At 46.4% G+C, this 24,609-nt stretch overlaps 2 protein-coding genes across 2 annotated transcripts in view; one reads left to right on the top strand and one right to left on the bottom strand.

Annotated features, from left to right (window-relative positions):
* Nucleotides 1-985: 985 nt before the first annotated feature.
* On the top strand, nucleotides 986-16,023 carry LOC308156647 (uncharacterized protein; the record flags this gene model as incomplete). Its single annotated transcript, XM_080530044.1, has 18 exons — nucleotides 986-1,052; nucleotides 1,636-1,787; nucleotides 2,168-2,212; nucleotides 2,705-2,811; nucleotides 2,997-3,166; nucleotides 3,726-3,847; nucleotides 5,251-5,468; nucleotides 5,614-5,804; nucleotides 6,237-6,517; nucleotides 10,126-10,275; nucleotides 10,648-10,692; nucleotides 11,319-11,428; nucleotides 11,972-12,141; nucleotides 13,186-13,346; nucleotides 14,097-14,307; nucleotides 14,578-14,678; nucleotides 15,002-15,206; nucleotides 15,794-16,023. 18 exons carry the CDS (start codon nucleotides 986-988, stop codon nucleotides 16,021-16,023), a joined length of 2,736 nt encoding a protein of 911 aa, XP_080386170.1.
* Nucleotides 16,024-18,425: 2,402 nt separating this feature from the next.
* The window catches only part of rubcn (rubicon autophagy regulator), a 30,504-nt gene continuing 24,320 nt past the window's right edge, over nucleotides 18,426-24,609 (bottom strand). Inside the window, 3 exon segments of the mRNA XM_080530030.1 lie at nucleotides 18,426-19,748; nucleotides 23,448-23,541; nucleotides 24,206-24,359. Coding sequence (XP_080386156.1) covers nucleotides 19,600-19,748; nucleotides 23,448-23,541; nucleotides 24,206-24,359 — 397 coding nt within the window. The 3' untranslated portion in view covers nucleotides 18,426-19,599.

The following is a 24,609-nucleotide window of genomic DNA, read 5'->3' as shown; positions in this document are numbered from 1 at the left end:
GAGGAGGTGGCCAATAGGAGGCTGTCACCCTGAACACAGTGGAGGAGGTGGCTAATAGGAGGATGAGAACCAAACTCCTGGCCATCATGGACAATCCCTCCCATCCCCTACATGACACTGTGGCAGAGCAGAGAAGCTCCAGAGAAGCTCCTTTAGCAATAGACTATTACGAGGAGCGCTATACGAGATATTTTCTGCCTGCTGCTATAAGACTGTACAACTCCTCCTCCGGCTGACTTGATCGGGGGGTCAGAGTCAGGCTGGGGGATGTTAATTCATGTTAATTCATGTTAATTCATGTTAATTCAGACTGTTGACACTATCTAGAATGTTTCTTTCTGATGTCTATTTTATGGCTTTTGTATTTTTTGTATTTTGTATTTTTTAATATATATTATTATTTAATTGTCACTGCTGTTTGTGATGTGAGTTTCTGTAACACTTTAATATCCCCTCAGGGATCTATCTATCTATATACATATCTATCTTTGCCAAAGTGCATACAAGACGTGAGTCACCTGTCGGCTGAAACAGTCTACTAATACTATGTTTGTTCCATTCAGGGAAGGGCTTATTCAAACAAACATAAACAAACTAAGTCGGACAGGCTAAATTGTCCGTGATACAATACACACACGTTACATTTACATTAGCATTTTATTCAGTTAGCAGAAAGTCTTATCGAGAGCAGCTTAGTATAAGTATATTTGTCTAAAGTAAGTGAATAAACAAGACGCCGCAATCATAACAAGTAAGACTTTGACATGTGAGCTAGTGAGTCTGACCGACACACGTGTACGAGATGTTTGTTCAGAGGAAGAGTTCTGACAGTGGCCTGTCTCTTGGAAGAGGAGAGAGGAGGGTGGATATCTCGGTTCTTCTGAGAGAGTCAAAAGAGTTGACTTGTTGGAGTACACTTGAGTTCCACAGCATCAAAAGGACATTGAGTGACAGGAGTTGCATTGTTTTCTTCTGTACCCAGAACATGACTGACCTGAACAGACTAGCCGCTCCAAGAGGCCTTCTATTCATCTATGTGGTGCTACTTCAAAGTACGTATTTTTTTTTTATTATTAAATCTTGATATACATGATATTTTGTACATTCAACAATCAAATGAAAGGGAAATAATGATGGAAAATGTATTGTATACAACCTCACAACTCATGATATCAGGAAGTGACACCATCTTTTAGTTATGTGTCTCCCACTTAGACAGTGCACTTAACTGTAAGGATTGGGACAGTAAGTGATGTGAAGTGAAACATTGGTTCTTCTTTTGGCTCTTAACTCCATAAGTTTCAATTTGAAATCAAACAATTCCTATATGAGGCCATCGTTTATAATTGATTAGTTGAATCAGGTGTGCAAGAAGAAGAAGAAGAAGAAGAAGAAGAAGAAGAATGTTTTATTTGCCATGCAATCAACTTGTCGGTCACAGGGTCAGCCATAGTCGGTGCCCCTGGAGCACTCAGGGGTTAAGTGCCAAACATTGAACTGAAATTGCATTATGAATCGTTAACTTTGTTGTTGACTCACCAATGAATCTAGAGCATAAAATACCTAATTCCAGTGTGGAAGTAGTGGAATTACTTCTGTGTTTTATTTCCTTAGTGGTATGTCTGGGTTCTGCAGAGAGGCTGAACTGCAGCAGTCCGGACCCGGAGTCCATGTTTGCTGCTCTAGAGAAGAGCGTGTTTAAGAGGAGCCTGTTGCGCCCTGTACGGAACTTTTCCACACCGACCAACGTCAATGTCTCTTTTACCCTAGTGGGTATTCTGGATGTGGTGAGTAAAGAGTTAATTTCGAATTACCTGCGACGGTTGGCCAAAGAGACTGTGTATCTATGTCTTGGTGTATTTCTGTATCATTCTGTATTTATTCGGTTTATTCTGGGTCTTGTAAAGTTCATGTACACAGGAACCACTTTCCTGTAATCAGAAACCTTGCCATCAAAACATGTGTTAGCTCTCCAAGCAAACTCAAGCTCTAGCTTGGTGGGTTTAGGTGCAATAGACCCATGTTCAAATCATACTGGACATGCCTATGACGCTACTGTAATTATAGTCAAAGCTATTCTATACTTATTTAGTGAGGAGCTCTTTTACGTACGTGAAGTATTGTTTGTGTCTGTGCTACTGTAAACTCTGATACCGCTCTCTTCCAGGATGAGAAGGCCCAATCACTTACAACCTACATATGGCAAGTCCTCGTAAGTCCTTCTGATGCTGATGTAATTCTCTGTGATGTTTGCTAGTCTCTTTAGCTCTGACATGACCCAGGCCATCCAGTGACCTAGTCCTAGTACCGGTAGTTAAACTGTCCTCCAGACTTGCATAGGGGAATAGGTTTCACAAAGCATGGGTGGCATGTTCAAATTATAATTACAAATAATTGTATTATCAAAGTTTCAAATGTCTGTATTGCTCACAATCGGTATGTCAATTGTCAGTTATAGTCTCGTACTCTATGTTTTTACTATAGACACTTAGCCTGACTGAGTGTCTTTTTATCTTTTGTAGATACATTTATTATGTCTGTATGTCTGTATTTTGTATGTTCAGAACCTCAGGAAGACTAGAGGTACATCTGTGTGCTTCTAATGAGGATCCTTAAAAAAAATCTAATCAAATCAAATCAAAGCATCACACTTTTGGCAGACCCAGTACATCTCTGGTTCTCTCCCTGTGTTGTTCCACTGTAGAGATGGGAGATAATGGATCTGAGCTGGGATCCGGAGGAATGCGGAGCCCACAGAGTCTCCGTCCCCCGTACGAAGCTGTGGGTTCCAGACATCATCATCGGAGAGGTGTAAGTCAACAATAAAGTTAGCACTTAACCCCTAATTTCTCTAGGGGCGCCAACTATGGCTGACCCTGTGACCGACAAGTTGATTGTATGGCAAATAAAACATCCTTCTTCTTCTTCTTCTTCTTCTTCTTCTTCTTCTTCTTCTGTAACTGAGTGTCTGTCTGGTCTGCCTGTGTGGTTTGCAGCATGGATGAGGACCGGTCACCTGACACTCCCTATGTGTACCTGGACAACACTGGCCAGGTGTATGACGACCGGCCCCAGAGGGTGGTCAGCTCCTGCAAGCTGCTCATCTACGCCTTCCCCTTCGACGTGCAGAACTGCTCCCTCACCTTTGGCCCTTACCTGCACTTTGGTGAGACTGAGAGAATGCAATATGCAATCCTCTGCATAGATATGTACACAGCAACGATAAGACACAGCACTAGTAATACTAACAGCATTGTTTGTTTTAACTGTCGAAACTCAATGTTTTAAGCTGCTGTCTTGGCCATGCTTCCCTCGGAAAAGAGATCATTGTGTCTCAATGCGACCGACCTGGTTAAATAAAGGCAAAATTAAAAATTTAAAAAATAACGATAATAATTCATAACAGGTGATAAACTAAGTGAAGGTCACCAATGAATCTAGAGCATGAAATACATAATTCCAACAATTGACTGACAAATTGATTGCATGGCAATAAAACAAGTATTATTATTATTATTGTTGTTGTTGTTGTTATGATTATTGTTATTGTTGTTGTAGCTGTTATGATTGTTGTTATGATTGTTGTTGTTAGGGTTAATGCTCTGTTGCACTAGGACATCAGGAATTCTATCACGGCATGTCCAACACTTACCCCTGCAATTTAAGTTGGCAAATTGAAACATTTGAAATTCTGTACTTAACTGTGAGCTGTCGTCCTGTCTCAGATACGGATGTGGACATGTTCCTGGGTACCACGGGGGCCCTGGTCCTGGAAGAGTCCAAACAGGTGATGGTGACCAGCGGGGAGTGGGAGCTTATAGACATCAGCGCCTCGAAGAGTACCCTGGTGATATCGGCTGGAAGTTACTCTTCAGTGATTTTCCATGTAAGTACATATTAGATTCGATTAGATTCAACCTTTTTTGTAATTTGTCATTGAATACAAAGAAATGTATTTTTTGCTCTTGGCACAGGGTCAGCCATAGCCAGGGCCCCCTGGAGCAGTTAGAAGTGCCTTGCTCAAGGACACACAGCAGTGGTAGGCCACTTTAGATATGATGCCAGTAACCCTCCAGTCACCAGCTCACATGCAGGTCCCTACTGGGACGGGGATCGAACCAGCGACCTTCTGATTTCTAGCCGGACGAAATATTGTGGATGATAACTTTCTGCATTCTGTCAGAATTTATGTTGCCTTCCTGAATTAATATTGAGAAAAAAAATGGGTGGATGTGGAGATATAGCCTCCTGCGTCTAATGATCGCAAGGTCAGCAGTTCGATCCCCGGCTCCTCGTGCCGAGGTGTCCTTGGGCAAGACACTGAACCCCAAATTGCTCCCAATGAGCGGGCCGGTCGGCGCCTTGCATGGTAGCTTGCCGCCGTTGGTGTGTAAATGTGTGTGTGAATCAGAGGCCATTGTAAAGCACTTTGGAACAAGGCGCTATAAGTGCAATCTATTGACCAAATGTGACACGGTCTGATCATTTGGTCCGCAAGTCGGCAACCAATCAAAATGTTCGGACTTTTCTTTTGAAACACGGAACTACGTTTCAACGTTGTTAAGAATCACAACACAGTGCCCCGCGGTGGCGTAGCGGTCTAAGCACTAGCCACTAGTGCAAGCTGCCCACCGGGGACTGGGATCGAATCCTGGTCTCGCCAGACCCGGATATGGCCGAGGCACACAGGGAGCGGCATATTGAGCGGCCGCTCCAGAGGGCGGTATAGGACTATTTCCGGACAAGGATCCGTCGTGCAACAGTGCCCCCGGGGTGCCGGAATAACGGTGCTGGGCTCGAGGAGCCAGTCAGCTAGTCTGCCTGGCGATCTCCTCTGGGGCTGCCGGCCACGGGGTCGTGCGGCGGATCCTACGCAATAGGCAGGGGATAATTGGATGCTAGGTTGGGTTCAATTGGATACCAAATTGGGTGAAAAAGGGATAAAATCTGAAAAACAAATAAAAATAAAATAAAATAAAGAATCACAACACAAACTCGCTAGTCAAGCCAAAATACTGCAACGAAATGGATTGGGTGAGTAATCCCACAGCTACTATAACACTACTTAACATTGTTAGCAGGCTCACAAAACAAGCTGTGTTAGTTGACTAGCGATGTGTCGTTGATTTTCAACAACGTGGAAATGTATTTACATTTTTCGAAAGAAAGGTCTGATCATTACATCAGATCCCGACATGAGGACCAAAGCATTAGAACGTGTCACAAATGATCTACTACCTTTACCTCTAGATTATCCTGAGACGAAGGCCAAGCACCTACATAGTGAACCTCCTGCTCCCCAGTTGTTTCCTGATCACGGTGGACCTCTTCAGCTTCCTGTTGCCGCCCCAGAGCGTGGACCGCTCCTCCTTCAAGATGACCCTCATCCTGGGCTACACCGTCTTCCTGCTCATCATGAACGACCTGCTGCCTGTCACAGGGGAGACCACGCCCATCATCAGTGAGTGGTACAGTGAGGGGCGGAGTCAGAGACCATCTTTTATGTGAAACATGGTCTTTTTTAAATGATAAAGTCTCTATAAAGACTCTCTCTCTCTCTCTCTCTCTCTCTCCCCCTCCCTCCCCACCCCCAGATGTGTTCTTCTCTATCAGTCTGGCCCTGATGGTGGCCAGTCTTCTGGAGACGGTCTTAATCACCAACATCCAGTGCCGGTCGACCCAGTACCCCGCCGCACCTCGCCTGGTCAGCGTCCTGGTCCTGAAGTACCTGGCCAGAGTGGTCTGCCTTCCCCCCAAACCCAGCAGCAACAGAGTCACAGTCATCCTCAACCCAGACACCCAAGGTATCCCTGGACCCACAGACACAGATCAGACCTGTCAAATAAGATAAGATAAGATTAGGATTCAACTTTATTGTCATTGAACAGAGCTGCACAAGTACTGAGACAATGAGATGTAGTTGGTGCACACGTCTTGAAGTATTTGAAAGCGCTCCAATCACCATTTCAACCCAGTTCTGCAGTCAAGTAAATCGTTACAAAGTGATGGGCCCATTTCAATGGAACTTACTTACATGTAATTACGTAGTTCCTGGCATGAGGTTATTTGGCCAAACCAACACGGTCTGATACAGATTTTTAGGGACATATAAAGGAAAATCAAGTGATAACATTTACTGATTTAAAACACACTTCTTTTTTTTCTTTTCTTTTTTTTTTAAACACACACATTTACAGTACTGTTAACCTGCCTCTCCTTGTTTTCTACGTAACCAGAGAATGGGGAGAGAGAGGTCCAACCCCACCTGACAGCATCCCAACTCTCCATCAAGGCCAGTTCCAGTAGTCCAAGGCCCCCGTCTACCCCAGAGGACCAGACCCTGGAGGAGCTGAGGAGGCTGGCCAGAGACCTCCAGGCCATCCGCCTCCAGATGGACAAGGACCACCGGGGGGGTCAGAGCTCCGAGGAGTGGATCCAGATCGGCAACGTCATCGACCGTCTGCTGTTCGCCGTCTACATCCTGTTCATCTCCGTCAGCTTCGTCACCATCCTCGCGGTCTGGATCAGCCACTACAACGTGTTGAGCACCTGGGATCCCGGCCACTAGTGGTCTAGTCCCACCTGGGGATCACCACCACTAGTGTTCTAGTCCCACCTGGGGATCACCACCACTAGTGTTCTAGTCCCACCTGGGGATCACCACCACTAGTGTTCTAGTCCCACCTGGATATCACCACCACTAGTGTTCTAGTCCCACCTGGGGACACCACCACTAGTGTTCTAGTCCCACCTGGGAATCACCACCACTAGTGTTCTAGTCCCACCTGGGAACACCACCACTAGTGTTCTAGTCCCACCTGGGAATCACCACCACTAGTGTTCTAGTCCCACCTGGGAACACCACCACTAGTGTTCTAGTCCCACCTGGGAACACCACCACTAGTGTTCTAGTCCCACCTGGGGATCACCACCACTAGTGTTCTAGTCCCACCTGGGAACACCACCACTAGTGTTCTAGTCCGAGTCCCCCAGTACCTATCTGACCTTCCAACCAACATACGCCATCCTGGAACCTGCGGTCCTCAGACATGGGTCTGCTTTCCACCCCCGCACCAACCTACGAACCTTTGGGGACAGAGCCTTCAGCGTGGCAGCTCCCACCCTTTGGAACTCTCTCCCCACAGTGATCCGTAACGCCCCTACCCTGGACTCCTTCAACACCCCTACCTACCCTGGACACCTTCAACAGCCCTACCATGGACACCTTCAATGCCCCTACCATGGACACCTTCAATGCCCCTACCTACCCTGGACACCTTCAAATCACCCCTCAAACCCCACCTGTTCACCAAGGCCTTTGGCCCCTAGTTTAGTTTTTGGCATTGTCTCTGTTTTCAGTTTTTGTCTGTCTGACTGTCTTTCTGTAAATTTGTAAAGCGTCCTTGGGTTCCTTGAAAGGCGCTATATAAATCCAAGATATTCTTTTTTATTTTTATTTTTTTATTATGTCTTAAACACGTAGATAAACCAGTAGAAGGTTTAGTAGATATTAAACAGGTAGATATTAAACAGGTAGATTATTAAACAGGTAGATATTAAACAGGTATACCAATAGAAGGTTTAGTAGATATTAAACAGGTAGATATTAAACAGGTAGATAAACTAGTAGAACAAACAGCTTGTCATCCCCATGGGCAGCAGGGGTTTGCAAAAATAAGATGGCTGAGTGGTTACTGTAGGTGTTGAACAACAACTGTGTGTGTGTGTGTGTGTGTGTGTGTGTGTGTGTGTGTGTGTGTGTGTGTGTGTGTGTGTGTGTGCGTCTGGTGTGTGTGTGTGTGTGTGTGTGTGTGTGTGTGTGTGTGTGTGTGTGTGTGTGTGTGGTGCGTACGTGCGTGCGTCTGGTGTGTGTGTATGTGTGTGTGTGTGTGCGTATGTGTGTGCGTGTGTGTGTACGTGCGTGCGTGCATCTGGTGTGTGTGCGTGCGTGTGCGTGTGTGTGCGTGTGTGTGCGTGCGTGTGCTCGTGTGTTTCTCAATGTGGTCCCACTGAGTGTGTTGGGGGTTTAGTCCATCAGAACCAGCAGACAGGACAGTATGGGACGACTATGGCGCGTCATGCTCACCTCTGCTCTCTTTCTGTTAACAGGTAATTGTGTCTTTTATCATAACTTTCAATTTAACGTGTAGCTTTAAAGTTTGCATGTATATAGATGGTGCACACTACTGTGTGTGTGTTGTGTGTGTTTTAGCTGTGTGTGTGTTGTGTGTGTTTTAGCTGTGTGTGTGTTGTGTGTGTTTTAGCCAGTTATTTTCCATTCTTAGAAGAAATGGGAGTGTTAAAGGGGCATTTCACCATATTATTTATCTCTAGTAAAACAGCAATTCTGTTATTATGTTCTGTCATCAAAAAGTTACGAAAAGCTATGAAAGAAAATTCATTAATTGATGGTAATAAAAAAGGTTTTAAAAACTCCTGCAGACAGATTTTGTACTGCCATGAAGACTTCAATAAACAAAGTTGTGAAAAAAAACAAACACCATCTAGCATTGTAGCAGCCAATGACCCCTGGGTTTGGTCTAGATTACTATTTCTTATGATGACTGATGGATAGATGATTCACTTACTTAGACAAATGTATTTGTTGTAAGTCGCTTTGGATAAAGGTGTATGCTAAATGTCAAAAATACCGTAATGTAAAACACTGTGTTTCAAACATCATGTAATGTCAACAAGTATGTGGTGCTTGATGGGGAGTCCTATATCTTTCTCTCACTGTTTATTGTATTCTATCTTTCTCTCACTGTTTATTGTATTCTATCTTTCTCTCACTGTTTATTGTATTCTATTCTATTCTCCGCGTCGAGACTTGAGACACACTAGTAAGGGTACCCCCAAAGTGCACATATACATTGAGAATAGGTCATATCTGATGGTTGTACGTGAAAGAACACCCTATAATTATTAGATATATATAATATATAATATTATATATAATTATTATATAATAAATAACTTTTAGTTATTTTAAATTATTATTCTTACAAATGTATAGACATAAATTAGATGAAAACAGCATGTTCAGAAGCAAAGATACACACATGTTTCTGTGACGATGTGGCACAAAGACCCCACATTTTCGACCCCTGAATTTACCTTGATCCAATAAGCATTAAGACTAAGACTTTGAATATGTTATTTGGAGGTCCCTAGGGATCACAACTTGAATGATTACTATTGCAATGTCCCCTGGGTTAAACCACAGATTGACTGGACTATAGGTCAGTTCTCCAGAAGCTGAGGATCACATAGTTGTGTACAAGGAACTATACTTTAATCTTTCTTTGTTCTTTGTTGTTGTTCTTCTTGTGTCAGCTGAGCGGGGTGTAGCTTCTATTTGTTCATTCAAATGTGACAACGTTTGCTTAGCGATTTGATTGTCTGTGGTATTCAAAGTCAATAGGATTGTGTGACTGAGACAAACTTGCCCTGTGAGTATGCTTTTACCTCATCCTAGTCATAGTAGTAATAATTATGTAACATATTATGGTAACATAATAATTATAATAATGTATAATTATGTAACATATAATGATAGAATTGACATTTTTTGTTCTATCATATTAGAGACAATGGTTGTTTGTAAAAGACTGAAACATATCCATTAGCTGTTGGATTGCATTATGCAGTTATACAGTGTATGACTCTCGCTCAGCACGTCTCACCAACAGAAATATACTTTGTGATGTTTGGAGGTTGAAAATGTCTGAATGAAGAAGAGTTACTCTTTCTTTTTTACTCTTTCTCTCTCTCTCTTTCTGTCTCTCCCTCCCTTTCTCTCTCTCTCACTCTCTCCTCCTCTCCCTCTCTTTCTGTCTCTGCCTCCCTTTCTCTCTCTCACTCTCTCCGCCCCTCCCTCCCCTCTCTCTCTCTCTTTTTCTCTCTCTCTCCGCCCCTCCCTCCCTCCCCCCTCTCTCTCTCTTTTTCTCTCTTTCTCCTCCCCTCCCTCTCCCATCTCTCTGTCTCTGTCTCTGTCTCTCTCTCTCTCTCTGTCTCTCTGTCTCTCTGTCTCTCTCTCTCCCTCTCTCCTCCCCTCCCTCTCCCCCCTCCCCTCCCTCTCCTATCTCTCTCCCCCCCCCCCCCCCTCCAGTCTGTCTCTGTCAGTGTGAGTTGACCTGTAAAGAGGGTCACAGCGGTCCCACCTACGAGTCCATGCAGGCCGTGTTCGACCGCAAGCCCTTCAGACCGGCGGTCAACCTCAGCAACCCCACCATCACCAACATCTCCTTCACCCTGTACGCGGTCCTGGGGGTGGTGAGTGATTTACTGGGCTTCTTTTTGTGTGAGTGTAAAAATGTGACACGTTCTAGTGTTTTGGTCCGCATGTCGGCAACCAATCACAATGTTCGGATGTGTATTTTGAAACACGGAACTACAACGTTGTTGACTAGCGAGTGTGTCATTGATTTTCAACAACGCTGAAATGTATTTACATATCACACATATATACATTTGTTGCTCATGATGCTCAAGATGCACACAATAAGAACATTATAAGATCATACTAATGGTGGACTGACATGAAATATACTAGACTTTGTTTGTGTTTGTGTGTGTGTGTGTGTGTGTGTGTGTGTGTGTGTGAGTGTGTGTCATGTTCAGCTCCCTTACTTGGCTTTCTTTCAGAATGAGAAGACCCAGATTCTCACAACCTTCCTGTGGCTGAGACTGGTCAGTACGACCACAGACATGCCTGTACTGCATATATGAATGAATGAATGAATGAATGAATGAATGAATGAATGGACTTTATTGTCATTGCTACAGTACAGGTACCAAACAACGAAATTTAGGAGGGGTGGCTCCCCTGGTGTTAGGAAAGGGGGAAAAAAAAACTTTTAGAACAAAAAAATCACAAGAAGGGAAGGAGCTGGTTTACATCAATAAAGGCTATGTACACTATCCACTGTACTATACTGTACAGACAGACGACTAGGGTTGTCATATTGCACAATATATCTTATATAACAATATATATAAAATATATCTTACTGTACATATCTTGCCCCCCCCCTTGTCTGTACCTATCTCACTGTACATATATCTGTATGGCTTTTGCACCATGCACTGTTGCACTCTGCAATGTGTTTCATTGTCTCTGTACTCAAGTGCCAATGACAATTACATTTTGAATCGGAATCTGAGTCTGGATCTACCTCCCTGTACCCTGAATCTACTTCCTGTACCCTGAATCGACTTCCGGTTCCCCGGAATCTACTTCCGGTTCCCCGGAATCTACTTCCTGTCCCCCTGAATGTACTTCCGGTCCCCCTGAATCTACTTCCTGTGCCCTGCAGTACTGGCACCATGAGCTGCTGGTGTGGGACCCAGACACGTGTGACGGGGTCACCAGGATCTCCCTGCCCGTCAAGGAGCTCTGGGTGCCTGACATCATCGTGTACGAGTTGTGAGTGTCCAAAGTTATCCCTCCATACCTCTCTCTCTCATCCCCTCCTCCTCTGTTATCCCTCCATACCTCTCTCTCCCATCCCCTCCTCCTCTGTCATCCCTCCATACCTCTCCCATCCTCTGCTTCTCTGTCATCCCTCCATACCTCTCCCATCCTCTGCTTCTCTGTGGTAGTCACACTAGGGCCAGTATTCCCAGACTCAGATTAAGCCTAGTCCTGGACTATGTAACATTTTCTATAGTAATGCTATAGTATACTCTCTCTCTCCCCCCCCTCTCTCTCTCCCTCCCTCCTCCCTCCCTCCCTCTCTCTCCCTCCCTCCCACCCCCTACCTCCTCCCACTCTCCCTCCCCTCCCTCTCCCTCCCTCCCTCTGTCCCTCCTTCCCTCCCCCTCCCTCCCTCCCTCCCACCCCCTCCCACCTCCCTCCCACCCCCTCCCCCCTCCCCCCTCCCTCCTCCCTCTCCCTCCTCCCCCCTCCCTCCCCTCCCCCCCCTCCCTCCCTCCCCCGCCCCCCTCCCTCCCCCGCCCCCTACCTCAGTGTAGGTGACGACGTGTCCCAGCAGTGCCCCTATGTCTATGTGAACCACACGGGTCACATCCGCTGGGACAGGATGCTGCGTCTGGTCAGCGCCTGCAACCTGGAGATCTTCAGCTTCCCCTTCGACATCCAGAACTGCTCCTTCACCTTCGGATCCTACATGCACACCAGTAACTAGGCAGCAACACCAGTAACTAGGCAGCAACACCAGTAACTAGGCAACAACACCAGTAACTAGGCAGCAACACCAGTAACTAGGCAGCAACACCAGTAACTAGGCAACAACACCAGTAACTAGGCAGCAACACCAGTAACTAGGCAGCAACACCAGTAACTAGGCAACAACACCAGTAACTAGGCAGCAACACCAGTAACTAGGCAGCAACACCAGTAACTAGGCAACAACACCAGTAACAAGCCAGCAACACCAGTAACTAGGCAACAACACCAGTAACTAGGCAGCAACACCAGTAACTAGGCAGCAACGCCAGTAACTAGGCAACAACACCAGTAACTAGGCAGCAACACCAGTAACTAGGCAGCAACACCAGTAACTAGGCAACAACACCAGTAACTAGGCAGCAACACCAGTAACTAGGCAACAACACCAGTAACTAGGCAACAACACCAGTAACTAGGAAACAACACTGCTCCTTCACCTTCGGCTCCTACATGCACACCAGTAACTACTGTTATAGAGTGGGATACGTACATATGACCGCTAGGGGGCAGTAAAGAGTCATTGCTGTGTACAGTAACCTCCCGCTCTCCATCTGAGAGTGTATTCAAATGAGGATTTGAATATGAATACACTCTATGTGTATTCAAATGCAGCAGCGAGAGTTTTAACCAAAACAAGCAGAAGAGCTCATATAACTCCTATTTTATAGACTCTACACTGGCTTCCTGTTAAGTTCAGAATATATTTCAAGATTCTTCTGCTTTGTCTGTTTATAAAGCTCTCACTGACACAGCACCAGAATATCTGAAAGATATTCAGCCCAATAGAGCTCTCAGGTCTTCTGACGCTGGTTTTCTCTGTGTACCACATGTACAAAAGAAGAGATTTGGTGAGGCTGCATTTACAAAAACTGTAACAATTGCATATCATCTCCCGCTATATAAGCTACTCAAGGGTCTGAATCTCTCTCTCTCTCCCTCCCTCCCCCCCTCCCTCCTCTCCCCCCCCCTCCCTCCCTCCCTCCCTCCCTCAGTCAAGGACGTGCGGGTGAGCCCGGCCCTGTCGTTTGATGAGATGACAGGTAACTCCATGCAGTACCTGGAGGCCAGCGGGGAGTGGGAGCTGGTCAACATCCAGGGGGAGACCTCCATCCTCAAGTTTGGCATCGACGAGTGGGACATCATCACCTTCTGGGTGAGGGGGAGAGGGAGGGAGGGGGGGAAGAGAGAGAGAGAGGGAGACAGGGAGGGAGAGAGAGAGAGGGGGGGGAAGAGAGAGAGAGAGACAGAGAGAGAGAGAGAGAGAGAGAGAGAGAGGGGGGGAGAGAGAGACACAGAGAGAGAGAGAGAGAGAGAGAGAGAGAGGGCGGGGGGAGAAAGAGAGAGAGAGTGGGAGAGAGAGACAGAGAGAGACAGGGACAGGGACAGAGAGAGAGAGAGAGAGACAGACACAGACAGAGAGAGAGAGAGACAGGGACAGAGAGAGAGAGAGAGAGAGAGAGACACGGACAGACAGATAGACAGACAAACATACAGAGAGACAGAGAGAGACAAGGACAGGGACGGAGAGAGAAAGAGAGAGAAAGAGAGAGAGAGAGAACCTTGTTACCATGCCTCTCAGCACTGTATTATGCAAAGCAGGAGGAGTAAGAGTTACTTTATCATTCAAATGTTCCTCTCAGACTCACCCGCCTTAAATGTTTCAGTGACTGTTCAGTCTGTTCAGTCTGCACCGTTTAAGCCATGAAAAGCTTTGTTGTACTTAAGCTACTTAAGCTACTTGAGTTACTTAAGCTACTAAAGCTGCAACGTTTGCAGGAAAAGTGCTATACAAATAAAAGTTATTATTATTATCATTATTATTATTATCATTATTACTGTAAGTAAAATCTAATCTCCTCCTGGCCTCCCTAGTACAGCTGTACCTCTCCCTGCCCTCCACTAGGTGGTGATCAAGCGCCGGCCGGTGCTGTACGTGGTGAACCTGCTCATCCCCAGCTCCTTCCTCATGCTCATCGACATCCTGTCGTTCTACCTGCCCCCCCACAGCGTGGACCGCGCCTCCTTCAAGATGACCCTGATCCTGGGATACACCGTCTTCTTGCTCATCATGAACGACCTGCTGCCCAGCACCGCCAACGGCACGCCCATCATAGGTCAGAGGTCAACATAGGTCAGACTGGCAGGGTCACGCCCATCATAGGTCAGACTGGCAGGATCATAGGTCAGACTGGCAGGTCAGACTGGCAGGTCAAACTACATACTAATATAGACAGATAGATTGGTTGGTTGGTTGGTTGGTTGGCACGCCCATCATAGGTCAGAGTGGCCCTCTACCAGACATGTAACTCTATGGCCTTGTGTCTCCCTGCCCCTCTACCAGACATGTAACTCTATGGCCTTGTGTCTCCCTGCCCCTCCTCCAGGCATCTACTTCTCTGTGTGTCTGGCTCTCATGGTGATCAGCCTGCTGGAGACGGTCGTCATTACCAACGTGCTGCACCACAACTCCATGAAATACCGCCAGGTCCTCACGCTGTTCCTGTTATTCATTACTTCTGGCATTATGCTGCTCTCTTATAAGAACTACTGTCTTATACGTGTATAATGGGATGTAACAATAAACTGATTCTGATTCTGATTGTGGTTCTAATTCTCAGTCTGATAGTGATTCTAATTCTGATTCTAATTCTAATTCTGGTTCTGGTTCTGATTCTCAGTCTGATTGTGATTCTAATTCTGATTCTGATTCTGATTCTAATTCTGGTTCTGATTCTCAGTCTGATTGTGATTCTAATTCTGATTCTGATTCTGATTCTGATTCTGATTCTAATCCTGGTTCTGGTCCAGGTGCCCCGCTGGGTGAGGATCGTGGTCCTCAAACACATCGCCAGCATCATCTGCTACCGCTGGCCCGAGGGCCAAAACCCGTCCTCCCCAGCCCCCACCCCCCCCCAGCAGGACAAGGCAGACAGGCCTCTTGACCCCCCCACAGGCCCCTGGGTCACCCCCCCGGCCCCCCGCTCACCAGCCCAGAACACACCCAGCCATGCAGGTGAGGGACCACTGACAGACTGACAGGACACGGATCAGACATGGGTCAGACAGGGGTCAGACAGGGGTCATACGAGAAGCTTTTACAGTTTGCTCTTGTCAGTAACAGATTAAGCCAAGTCCTGGACTAAATCTCACTTCTATTGGAGATATTGAGGAGGCTTTACTTGAGGCCTTTAGACAACTATGAATACTTTTTATTTTGTATTTAACCTTTATTTAACCAGGCAGGCCAATAAGAACTAATTCATTGGTGGCGTGGCAAAAGACAAAAGCCTCTTGGGGCGAGAGGAGGGGCTGAAAAGAAATCAGGTTACATGTTAAAAACAAAGAACACACACGACAGACAGCGGCACACATCCAAGCATTTTCAGCACAGTTAAAAGATAGAAACATACATACATCTCCACACCTCCTCCACTTACAAATAACTCAAAATAAAGTACTAACAACTGTGTGACTGTGTGCTTGCTTTATGTCAGCAACCCTCCAGTCACTAGCTCACATGCAGCTCCCTCCTGAGGCGGGGATCCAAACAGACTTTTGCTGGTTAAATAATTTTTTGAAAATCTCTGTCTGCGCCCCCAGCAGCCCCTGGAGCGCCTGGAGCGCCCATGCCGGAGCTGCAGCAGATCTGCCAGGACCTTGGCGCCCTGCGCGCCCACCTGACCTCCCTGCAGAAGGAGGGCGAGATGCAGGAGAAGTGGTGCCACGTGGGATACGTCCTGGACTTCCTGCTGTTCCGCATCTACCTGCTGCTCATCTCCTGCTACGCCATGGTCATCATCTGCATGTGGTGCATCTGGATCAACCAATGAGAGGCTGAGGATGAACATCTGGATCAACCAATGAGGGACTGGGGATGAACATCTGGATCAACCAATGAGGGACGGAGGATGAGCGTCTGGATCAGCCAATGAGGGACAAGGGCTGAGCATCTGGATCAACCAATGAGGGACTGAAGCTGATAACGGTTGAATGGAACCAACTCTGTGTGTTTACGTTACATTTTTTACGCATTTAGCAGATCTGATCGAGCAGATTTATCCAAAGCAACTTACAACAAATACATTTGTCTAAGTAAGTGAATCGTCTATCCACCAGTCACCAAAATATATTTATCTATCTCTATCTATATCAAAACCAGGGGCCATTGGCAGCTACAATGCTAGAAGGAAGTTTTTATTTTTATTCTTTCTAGTAGAGAAACGGAACGGGGGGGTGGGGGGGTCAGGAGGTCTGTGCTCTGTGTGTTTCTTCCAATGTTGCATTTCATCGTGTGCCCCATTATGTTTTATTCACCAATTTTGTAAACGTATCTTTTGTAAACGTACCTGTACTGGTGTGCTTGCTTGGCCAGGTCTCCTCGAAAGAGATTTTAATCTGAAGGGACCTCCTGGTTAAATAAAAAAAATAATTCAAGCACAGCACATCTATAAACAGGGGTGCAAACTGGTGATGGCCCAATAAGGTGACTTTTTCTTTTGCATAATTACTTTGAAAACAGTGTACTGTGACTGTTTCTCCACGCTGTCTGGAATTGTACCGAGATGCCTGAAGCTAAAAGTAATTTCAACATCAGCGGAGTTTAGCAGACAGGGAGATTAGTTAGCTCGTGCATCATGTGACTTGGATGAGACTTAAACCACCCCCCCCCCCAAAAAAAATAAAAAAGATCTTTGCAGATCTACACAATTCACATGGATGACCTATTTTGAGGTAAAAGCGGCTAAGTTAGCAGAAAGGTGACAAGTTTGCACCCCTGTAAATAAAGGTCTGTCAGAGTTCTTTACCCGTTCTCATTACACTGATGATTTTAAAAACTGTAAGCTGTTTAAAACGATCATAAACAACAACACTGCACTGGAAGTCTCCAGCAACTTGACAGAAGTAGCACAAACCCTGAGGTCACTGTTTTCCTTTTTCACATAACTAAACAGTTTCTTCCACAGGTGTGACTCAGCCATTACAGCAGCTAATCTAGTCCTCAATATCCTCCGTGGCTAATTAACACTTAACCTAGCCAACAGCTGCTGAGGTGACAACATAATAAAAATGGAAAAACAAAACAGTTCTTAGTTCCTGGGTGTTGTTGCCCTGTCTGCTTATTGACTCCGTTCTCACGGTTCACCTCGCTGAGAAAATGAAAGAGGAGAAAGACATCGCTGACCCACAATCCCCTGGGGCCAACAACAACAACAACAACAACAACAACACAATTGAACAGTCTGACCAGTCATTTATTGTCATCATCATTATATAACAATAGTAAATTAACACAAGTATAATAATAATAACACATGTTTCTCTCAGTAGTGCACTTTAAACCTCCACACACCCCTCAACAACAACAACAACAACAATAATAAAAAGGCAGCTCAATAGTAGGAGTCCGCTGTGCAGGGGAGGGAGGCCTTCAGTAGAATCAAGTATAGAGACCAGAAGCTCGAGGGCAATGGTGCTAGTCAGAGTACAGTGTTTCTTAAAAAAAGGAGCCTTGTTCAAACGCAGATGAATAGGGTTCAGTCACACACTCAACCACCAGTCGCTAATAGAGGCCTCGCACAGGTCTGCAGGGAAGAGAACATTGACTTTATTGCTTAACATAGCCTTGTGATTTGTGTGTGAGTTCTTTTTTTAGAAAGCTATTTTAGTTCATTGTGGGCCGGTTTCACAGACAAGGTTTAAGGGGTAAATCCCGGACAAAAAAAAAGCATCTTCGATGGAGATTGAAACATTGGAAGTGTGATTTTAGTCCAGGACTAGGCCTCAAGCCTTGTCTGTGAAACCGGCCCGATATGTTTGTATGAGAGGCCAGTCACGGGTCACGGGTAGATCATATAACAGTCATGAGAGAGAGAGAGTTGACACCCCTGGGTGACTACCAGACCCCACTGCACCCGTTCCCTGTTCACCACTACTGATGAAAACAGGAAGTGATCAATGATCACTGACCTATCAGGGCACATCAGGTCATCGATCGTGAACGAACGGAACGGACGCCATTTTAGGAACATCGGGCCTGTGACAGTGAATCTTACAGAACATTAAAGATTAAGGAACGTTTGTTTTAAAAGGTGAAAGCCCCCCCCCTGCTCTGAGACGACCAGCAGCACCGCCCCCCCCAGAGTGATGTCATGTGACGCCTCGCCCCCCCCCAATCACAGCACAGGACCAGTGCAATTAATTTAAATAAATCTGTTTTTTGTTTTTTACGCAAGAAAAATAATAAAAGACAAATGAGGAAATATTAAGTGCCCGATAAAGGCAGGTGCAAAACATTTGCGCACGGATGTATTTACAGCAGGTTACACACAGACACACGCACACGCTTACCCCGACACACACACACACACACACACACACACACACACACACACACACACGCTTACCCAGAGACACACACGCACACACACGCACACTTACCCCGACACACAGAATCATCTCGCATACTTATAATCTAGTATATACACTTCCACTCATACTTTTTAGTAGGCGCACTCACACTCTCTCAAACACACACACACACACACTCATACTTTTTAGTAGGCGCACACACACACACACACACTCTCAAACACACACGCACACACACTCTCACAAACACACACACACACACACACTCATACTTTTTAGTAGGCGCACACACACGCACACACACTCTCACAAACACACACACACAACAACAACAACAAACACAGCGCCTTCACTGCATCATCTTAAAAAAATATTAGCAACACTGACAAAGACCCCTCCAAAGACCGTTCCAACTCCTTGTCACTTCCCAATGTCGGAACACTGGTCCCAGAGGCACGTAGGCGTGGCTAAAACTAGAGCAGAACATGGGATGGAGGAGGAGAATAAGTACTTAAAGGGATAGCTTTTTAGTTTTTTGTTTACATTTCCTGTTCCTGTTTTTTTACATGCCCGGTACTTAAAATGACAACTTCCTGACATAAACGTCAGGACAACATTGTATCCGAACTTGTGGAGTCGGAGCAGCCGTAAAAAGCGATATTATCCTGACACAGCATTCATAAACAAAAGCAGGAGTCCTGACACGTTGGATCAGGAAAAGAAAGAAAGAAAAAAAAATCTCTGATCTCATCTTTAGCTAAAGCAACGAAAGCCAAACGGAAAATCACCAGAACTCGACCGGGAACGAGAGGGAGAGGCTGCACCTTCCAGTCAAGACAAGAGGGATGGCGATAGGAGGAATGAGGGGGGGGGGGAGGAGGATGGGGGAGTAGGAGGTGGAGGAGGTGGAGGAGGGGTGGGAGGAGGAGGAGGGTGTTGTCAGTCAGTACAATCATTGTCGCATTGTGCTCTCGTTATAGTTTTCTTCTTCTTCTTCTTCTCTTCTCTCTCTAGTCTCTGGGCTCTCTCTCTCCAGCCTAGCTCCCACCTCCCTCGTCCTCCTCCTTGTCCTCCTGCTCCTCCATGTTCTTGCGCGCCATGCTCTCCCTCCTAGCCGCCAGGCGCTGGCAGCGCGGGCACGCCTTCCCCGCCCGGAAACAGTTGCGGTGGTAACACGCCTTGCATTCTGGGAAAGAGAGAGAGAGACATAGAGAGAGAGGGATGGGGAGAGAGAGAGAGAGCAAGAGAGAGAGAGCGAGGGATGGAAAGAGAGAGAGAAAGAGAGAGGGAGAGAGAGCGAGAAAGAGAGCAAGAGAGAGAGAGAGAGAGGAATGGAAAAAGAGAGAAAGAGAGAGAGAGAGAGAGAGAGAGAGAGACACAGTGTCAATGAAAAAGCTAACTACATTGAAATCACTCTAGTTTATTAGCAGATGGGGGGGGGGGGAACTCGTTCAACATGGGTTAGTTGCATCCTGCACCAAAGCTAGAATATAACGTATGACCACCTGTCATATACAAGAACAAACACACAGACATGGATGTGGACAGGCGTCCTGATAAGCTCGCTGGGAAGTTCCACTCCCGACCAACACCACCCCCGCTAACCAAATACACGGGCGGGGGCGTTGAGCAACACCAACCCGCTAACCGGTTTGACAACATTTGCGCTCAACAATGAGGAGAGCTGCTGCTGTGATGTCACGGCAGAACAACCAATAGTTGTCTCTGTGAAAAAAGGAGGGAGGAGTGAAAGAGGGCTATAAAACAAGGAGAGGCAGGAGAGGAAGGCAGAAGGTAGGAAGGGGTTGGGAAGCACCTCTAAACCGACCGAGAGAGCACCGCTCCCAACCGTTCACACACACACACACGAGACCAGCCTCGAACGAGAAGAAGCTAACCGCTAACACAAAGCCTCAAAAGTTGGGTGTCAGTTGGGCAACTGTTCCAGCGGAACACTGAGTTTGTTTGAATGTTTGAACATAATCTTATAATGAATACATGAAGTCCCCCTGATTAATGAAATGACAAAGCAACTGAAATTTACAAACGTGTTTATTTTACATTCACACAGAAGTTGAGGCTTAGAGAACGGCGATGGAGACTCTCGCGACGAACAAAACAACATGCCCACCACCTCACCTCACCATCACTCCAGTTCATCTTGACATTATAATACATCCTCACAATATTAATAAAATATCTCTACTTAAATAAAACACTAAAAACAAATGTCAAAAACAATTTTAAACGAATTAAAATCTCTGATAGGAGAGGCAGCAATAGCATTGTCTTTAAAATTCATGAAAATAGCAGAAAGACTGTGGTAACAATGCACTTGGGCATTACTGTAAAAAAGTACATTCCTTAACACAGGTGACCCCAGGATGACCTTTGCCAGTCATCGTCAGAAGCAGCATGAGGTCAGAGGTCAGAGAGAGGCCAGCTCTGCTCTCTTTAAAAAGGTAAACCCTCACCAGACAGACGTTCACTGAAGCCTCGTTAGACTACGACACAAACCGCCACCACACCACGGTGTGCCAAGGAGGAAGACCAACGCATGCAGACATGATACTCCCAAGCTCAAACAGATGTGACCACCACCACCACAAACAACCAGAACAACCAGAGTGACCACCACAGATTTCCCACAATGCACCAGAGAAACTACACAAGGCCAGGCAGGAAGGAGCAGCTCAGATCCACCGTGGTAACCAAGAGAAGAAAGTAAAAACAGAAAAAAGGAACCCAAACTGTAAACAAAGAAAAAAGAGGAAGGGCCGTAATGACGAACAAAGAGTGAAAAAAAAAAAAAGAAGAAAAGTGATTGAAATCTCAAAATGTGACCGATGTGAAATGTTACAACCGTGTAGAACAAAACGGAATTCTACGATTCAAATACAAACTGACCGTGACCCTTTTCAACCGCTTTTTAACTGTAGCCTAAAGGGCTCTGCACACAGCGTGCGATTTCTGTTGCGCGTCAACATTCCATTTTGAAGTTTGAATGGAAGTCTATGAGAACATCGCATTTCAACACACACGGCCCCGATTTTAATTCAAAATGAATGGAATCGAATTTTCGCCGTGCGATTAAAATCGGGGCCGTGTGTGTTGAAATGCGATGTTCTCATAGACTTCCATTCAAACTTCAAAATGGAATGTTGACGCGCAACAGAAATCGCACGCTGTGTGCAGAGCCCTTAAGAGACTCAACGAGTGCCTGATATGTGCTGTATATCTCTCATCTTCCTCTATAAAGTCTTTCGTCAATAGGATGTATTGCTTTGTGAGGTATGCCCTGCTTCTATTTCTCCGGTGGGACATCGCTCCCTCTTTTCCCGTCCTTCCCAACAACAGGGGAAGGAATTCCTTTCTGTTTGGAAGTCTTCCAGGGTCTCCAAGAGGGTGAGGGCAAGGAAAAGCTTTTCTTCCTCCCCCTCTCCCCCTCCTCCTCCCGTCCCTCTAGTCTCTCACAGGGATTATCGCCCTCCTCCCTCGCTCCTGTATCTTCCCCCTCTTCCTTCCCTCCTCCCCTCTCGTCCTCCTCCCTTTCTTTTCCGCTTGGGTCACCGCCCTTCTCCTCTGTCTCGTTCTCTCGCTCCGTCTCACCCTCCCTACCTCTGCCCTCTTCCTCTGTCCCCACCTCCTCCTTCTCATCCTCCTTTCCTCCTCCCCTCTCCCTGGCTACCCTACCCTTGGTTACCCTCCTGGCTTTGCGAGTTCTGCGTGCTCTCCAGTTCGACGGCTTTCCTGTCTTTAACTCTTTGGTTTCTTCACCATCTTCTTTTGCCTCCCTCTCTCCACTCGCATCCCTCTGTCCCTCCTCTTTCTTTTTGGCGCCTTTGGAGAACATATCGGACAGTCTGGGCGGCCTCAGGAACTTAAGACCCAAGAAACCCTCTCCTTTGGCAGAGCTAACTTCACCCTTTTCGTCTACAACCTCACTGGTCTCACCCTCCTTTCCTTCAGTTTCTTCTTGGCGTAGAGTTGTATTACTCTCTCTCTCCCTCTCTTTCTCAACAAGATCCACCTCTTCACCCTTCTTAGATATCTCCTCTTCACTTTCACACTCTGGTACCTCCTCCGCCACCACCTCCTCCGCCACCTCCTCCTCCAGATCTCCCTTCCCATCATGCTCCACTTCTCCTTTAGAAAAGGCCTTCGCTAGCCTCCTAACTCCAGGAACACTCCACAGCCCCCTCCTGTCCTCCTTCTCCACCCCCCCTCCTCCTCCTCCTTCTCTCCCCTCCTTATTCCCCTGCTTTTCTTGGACTCTTTCCCTGGCGTCTTTGTCTTTGTCCTTTAAAGGCGCCTTGGAGAACGGCCTGCTGAGTCTCTCTACACTGAGAGCCTTTGACAAGAAGCCCTTTTCTCTCCTCGCACGCTCATCTCCACTCTCTTCGCTCTCTTCCCTTTCTTTGTCCTCCACCTCTTCACTCTCATCTTCCCCTTCCTCCTCCACTCTTGTGCACATCTCTCCTACATCTCTCCCTCCCTCCCTATAAGCCTCCTCCCCTTCCTCCTCTCCTCCTTCCTCCTCTCCTCTGCTACGGGAGAAGGCCTTGGCCAGTCTTCCGTGTTTGAGAGCTTTAAACAACATCCTCCTCTCCCCCTTTTCCCCCCTCCTCTCCTCCTTTTCTTCTGTTCTTGTCTCTCCTGCCACAATTCCTTTGCCAGGCTCCTCTGTTCCCTCACTACTCTCCTCCTCTTCCCCCCCCCCCCTCCTCCTCCTTCTCCTCCTTCGTCCCCTTCGCCTCCTCTTCCTCTCCTCCCTCTCCATCCCTCCTATCCTTGGAGAGGGCTCTGGCCAGTCTACGGGGTTTGGGGAACCTCCAGTCTCTCCAGGAGGGGGGGGCCGGGGAGGGGCCGGGCCGGGGGGGCTCACCTTCACAGCGCTGGCACTTGTTCAGCTCGAAGGGGAAGATGATGTCTTTGTCGTTGCCACAGAACTCGCACACGAAGCCCTTGGCCTGGCACAGCTGGGGAAGGAGAGGAGGAGAGGGGTTGAGGGGTTTGAGTTAAATTAAGTAAATTTTTTTAAAATTTGCAAAAACACACCTTTTTTCCCTGGCCTTTGACCTGAGGTGAGCCTGCCTCCCGACACTGCACTTTTTGTACTTTTATTTCTGCACTTGTATTTTGTATTGCACCTTGTTTTTAGTGTATTTTTATCTGTTGTTTGTCTTTTACTAGTGTTTTCTGTTAAGCACTTTGGGCGGTTTGTTTTGTCGTAAATATTACTTACTACTATTTACTTAAGTAGAGCAGGGCAGAGCTGGTTGTTTTAGTGTATACCTAAGTGTGTATGTGCAAAGGTAAAAGTGTGCTTCTCTTATACATACTGTATGTATAGGGATGCATATCGTCACCTTCTTAAAATAATGGCTTACGTCACTTTTGAGGAAAATGTTTTTGCCTAAATATCACATGTTCTAGATTTGGTTTGTTCAATTTTTCTCAAAACTTATATGAAAATCTGACTTGTATTAAAAAAAATGTGTGTATTACATTATTTTAAGAAGGTGGCGATATAACGGGGTTGGACGTGAATAAGTTAACATTAAACAACACTTAATACTGCAGGAATGTTGTTCAGTGTGTCTGAAATGACGCGGCGAAAAAAGTCAGTGACGTCCGTCTCACCACACAGGCGGCAACGTGAGAGGAACCCAGTTTGAGCAGCTCTCGTAGCCGGGGGGCCAGTTCCCCGCTGCGCACCGAGTTGAGGTCGTTGAGGGAGAAGAGGTGGAGGTCCTCTGTCAGGTGACCTGGGAGGCTGTCGAACTGGTCCAACAGACTGTGAGCCAATCACAGGTGAGACACAGGTGAGACACAGGTGAGGAGTCTGACTCACACCACACATATCATTCACTACAGGAAGAACATTTCACCACCCGAGACAAAGGACAGCTGTCTCATACAGTGATACCATTCACTGCAGGTAATGCGGAACACACACACACACACACAGTAGTAATGTCTACTTATGCATGCACACACACACACTGACAAGTCAAAACAAACATACACTTAAACCAACCCATGCT

This window comes from Nansenia antarctica (genome assembly GCF_963989245.1).
Source record: "Nansenia antarctica genome assembly, chromosome: 1".
In the NCBI taxonomy this organism is placed as follows: Eukaryota; Metazoa; Chordata; class Actinopteri; order Argentiniformes; family Microstomatidae; genus Nansenia; species Nansenia antarctica.
The sequence above is the reverse complement of the archived record's forward strand: the minus strand, read 5'-3'. Positions and strand labels throughout refer to the sequence as shown.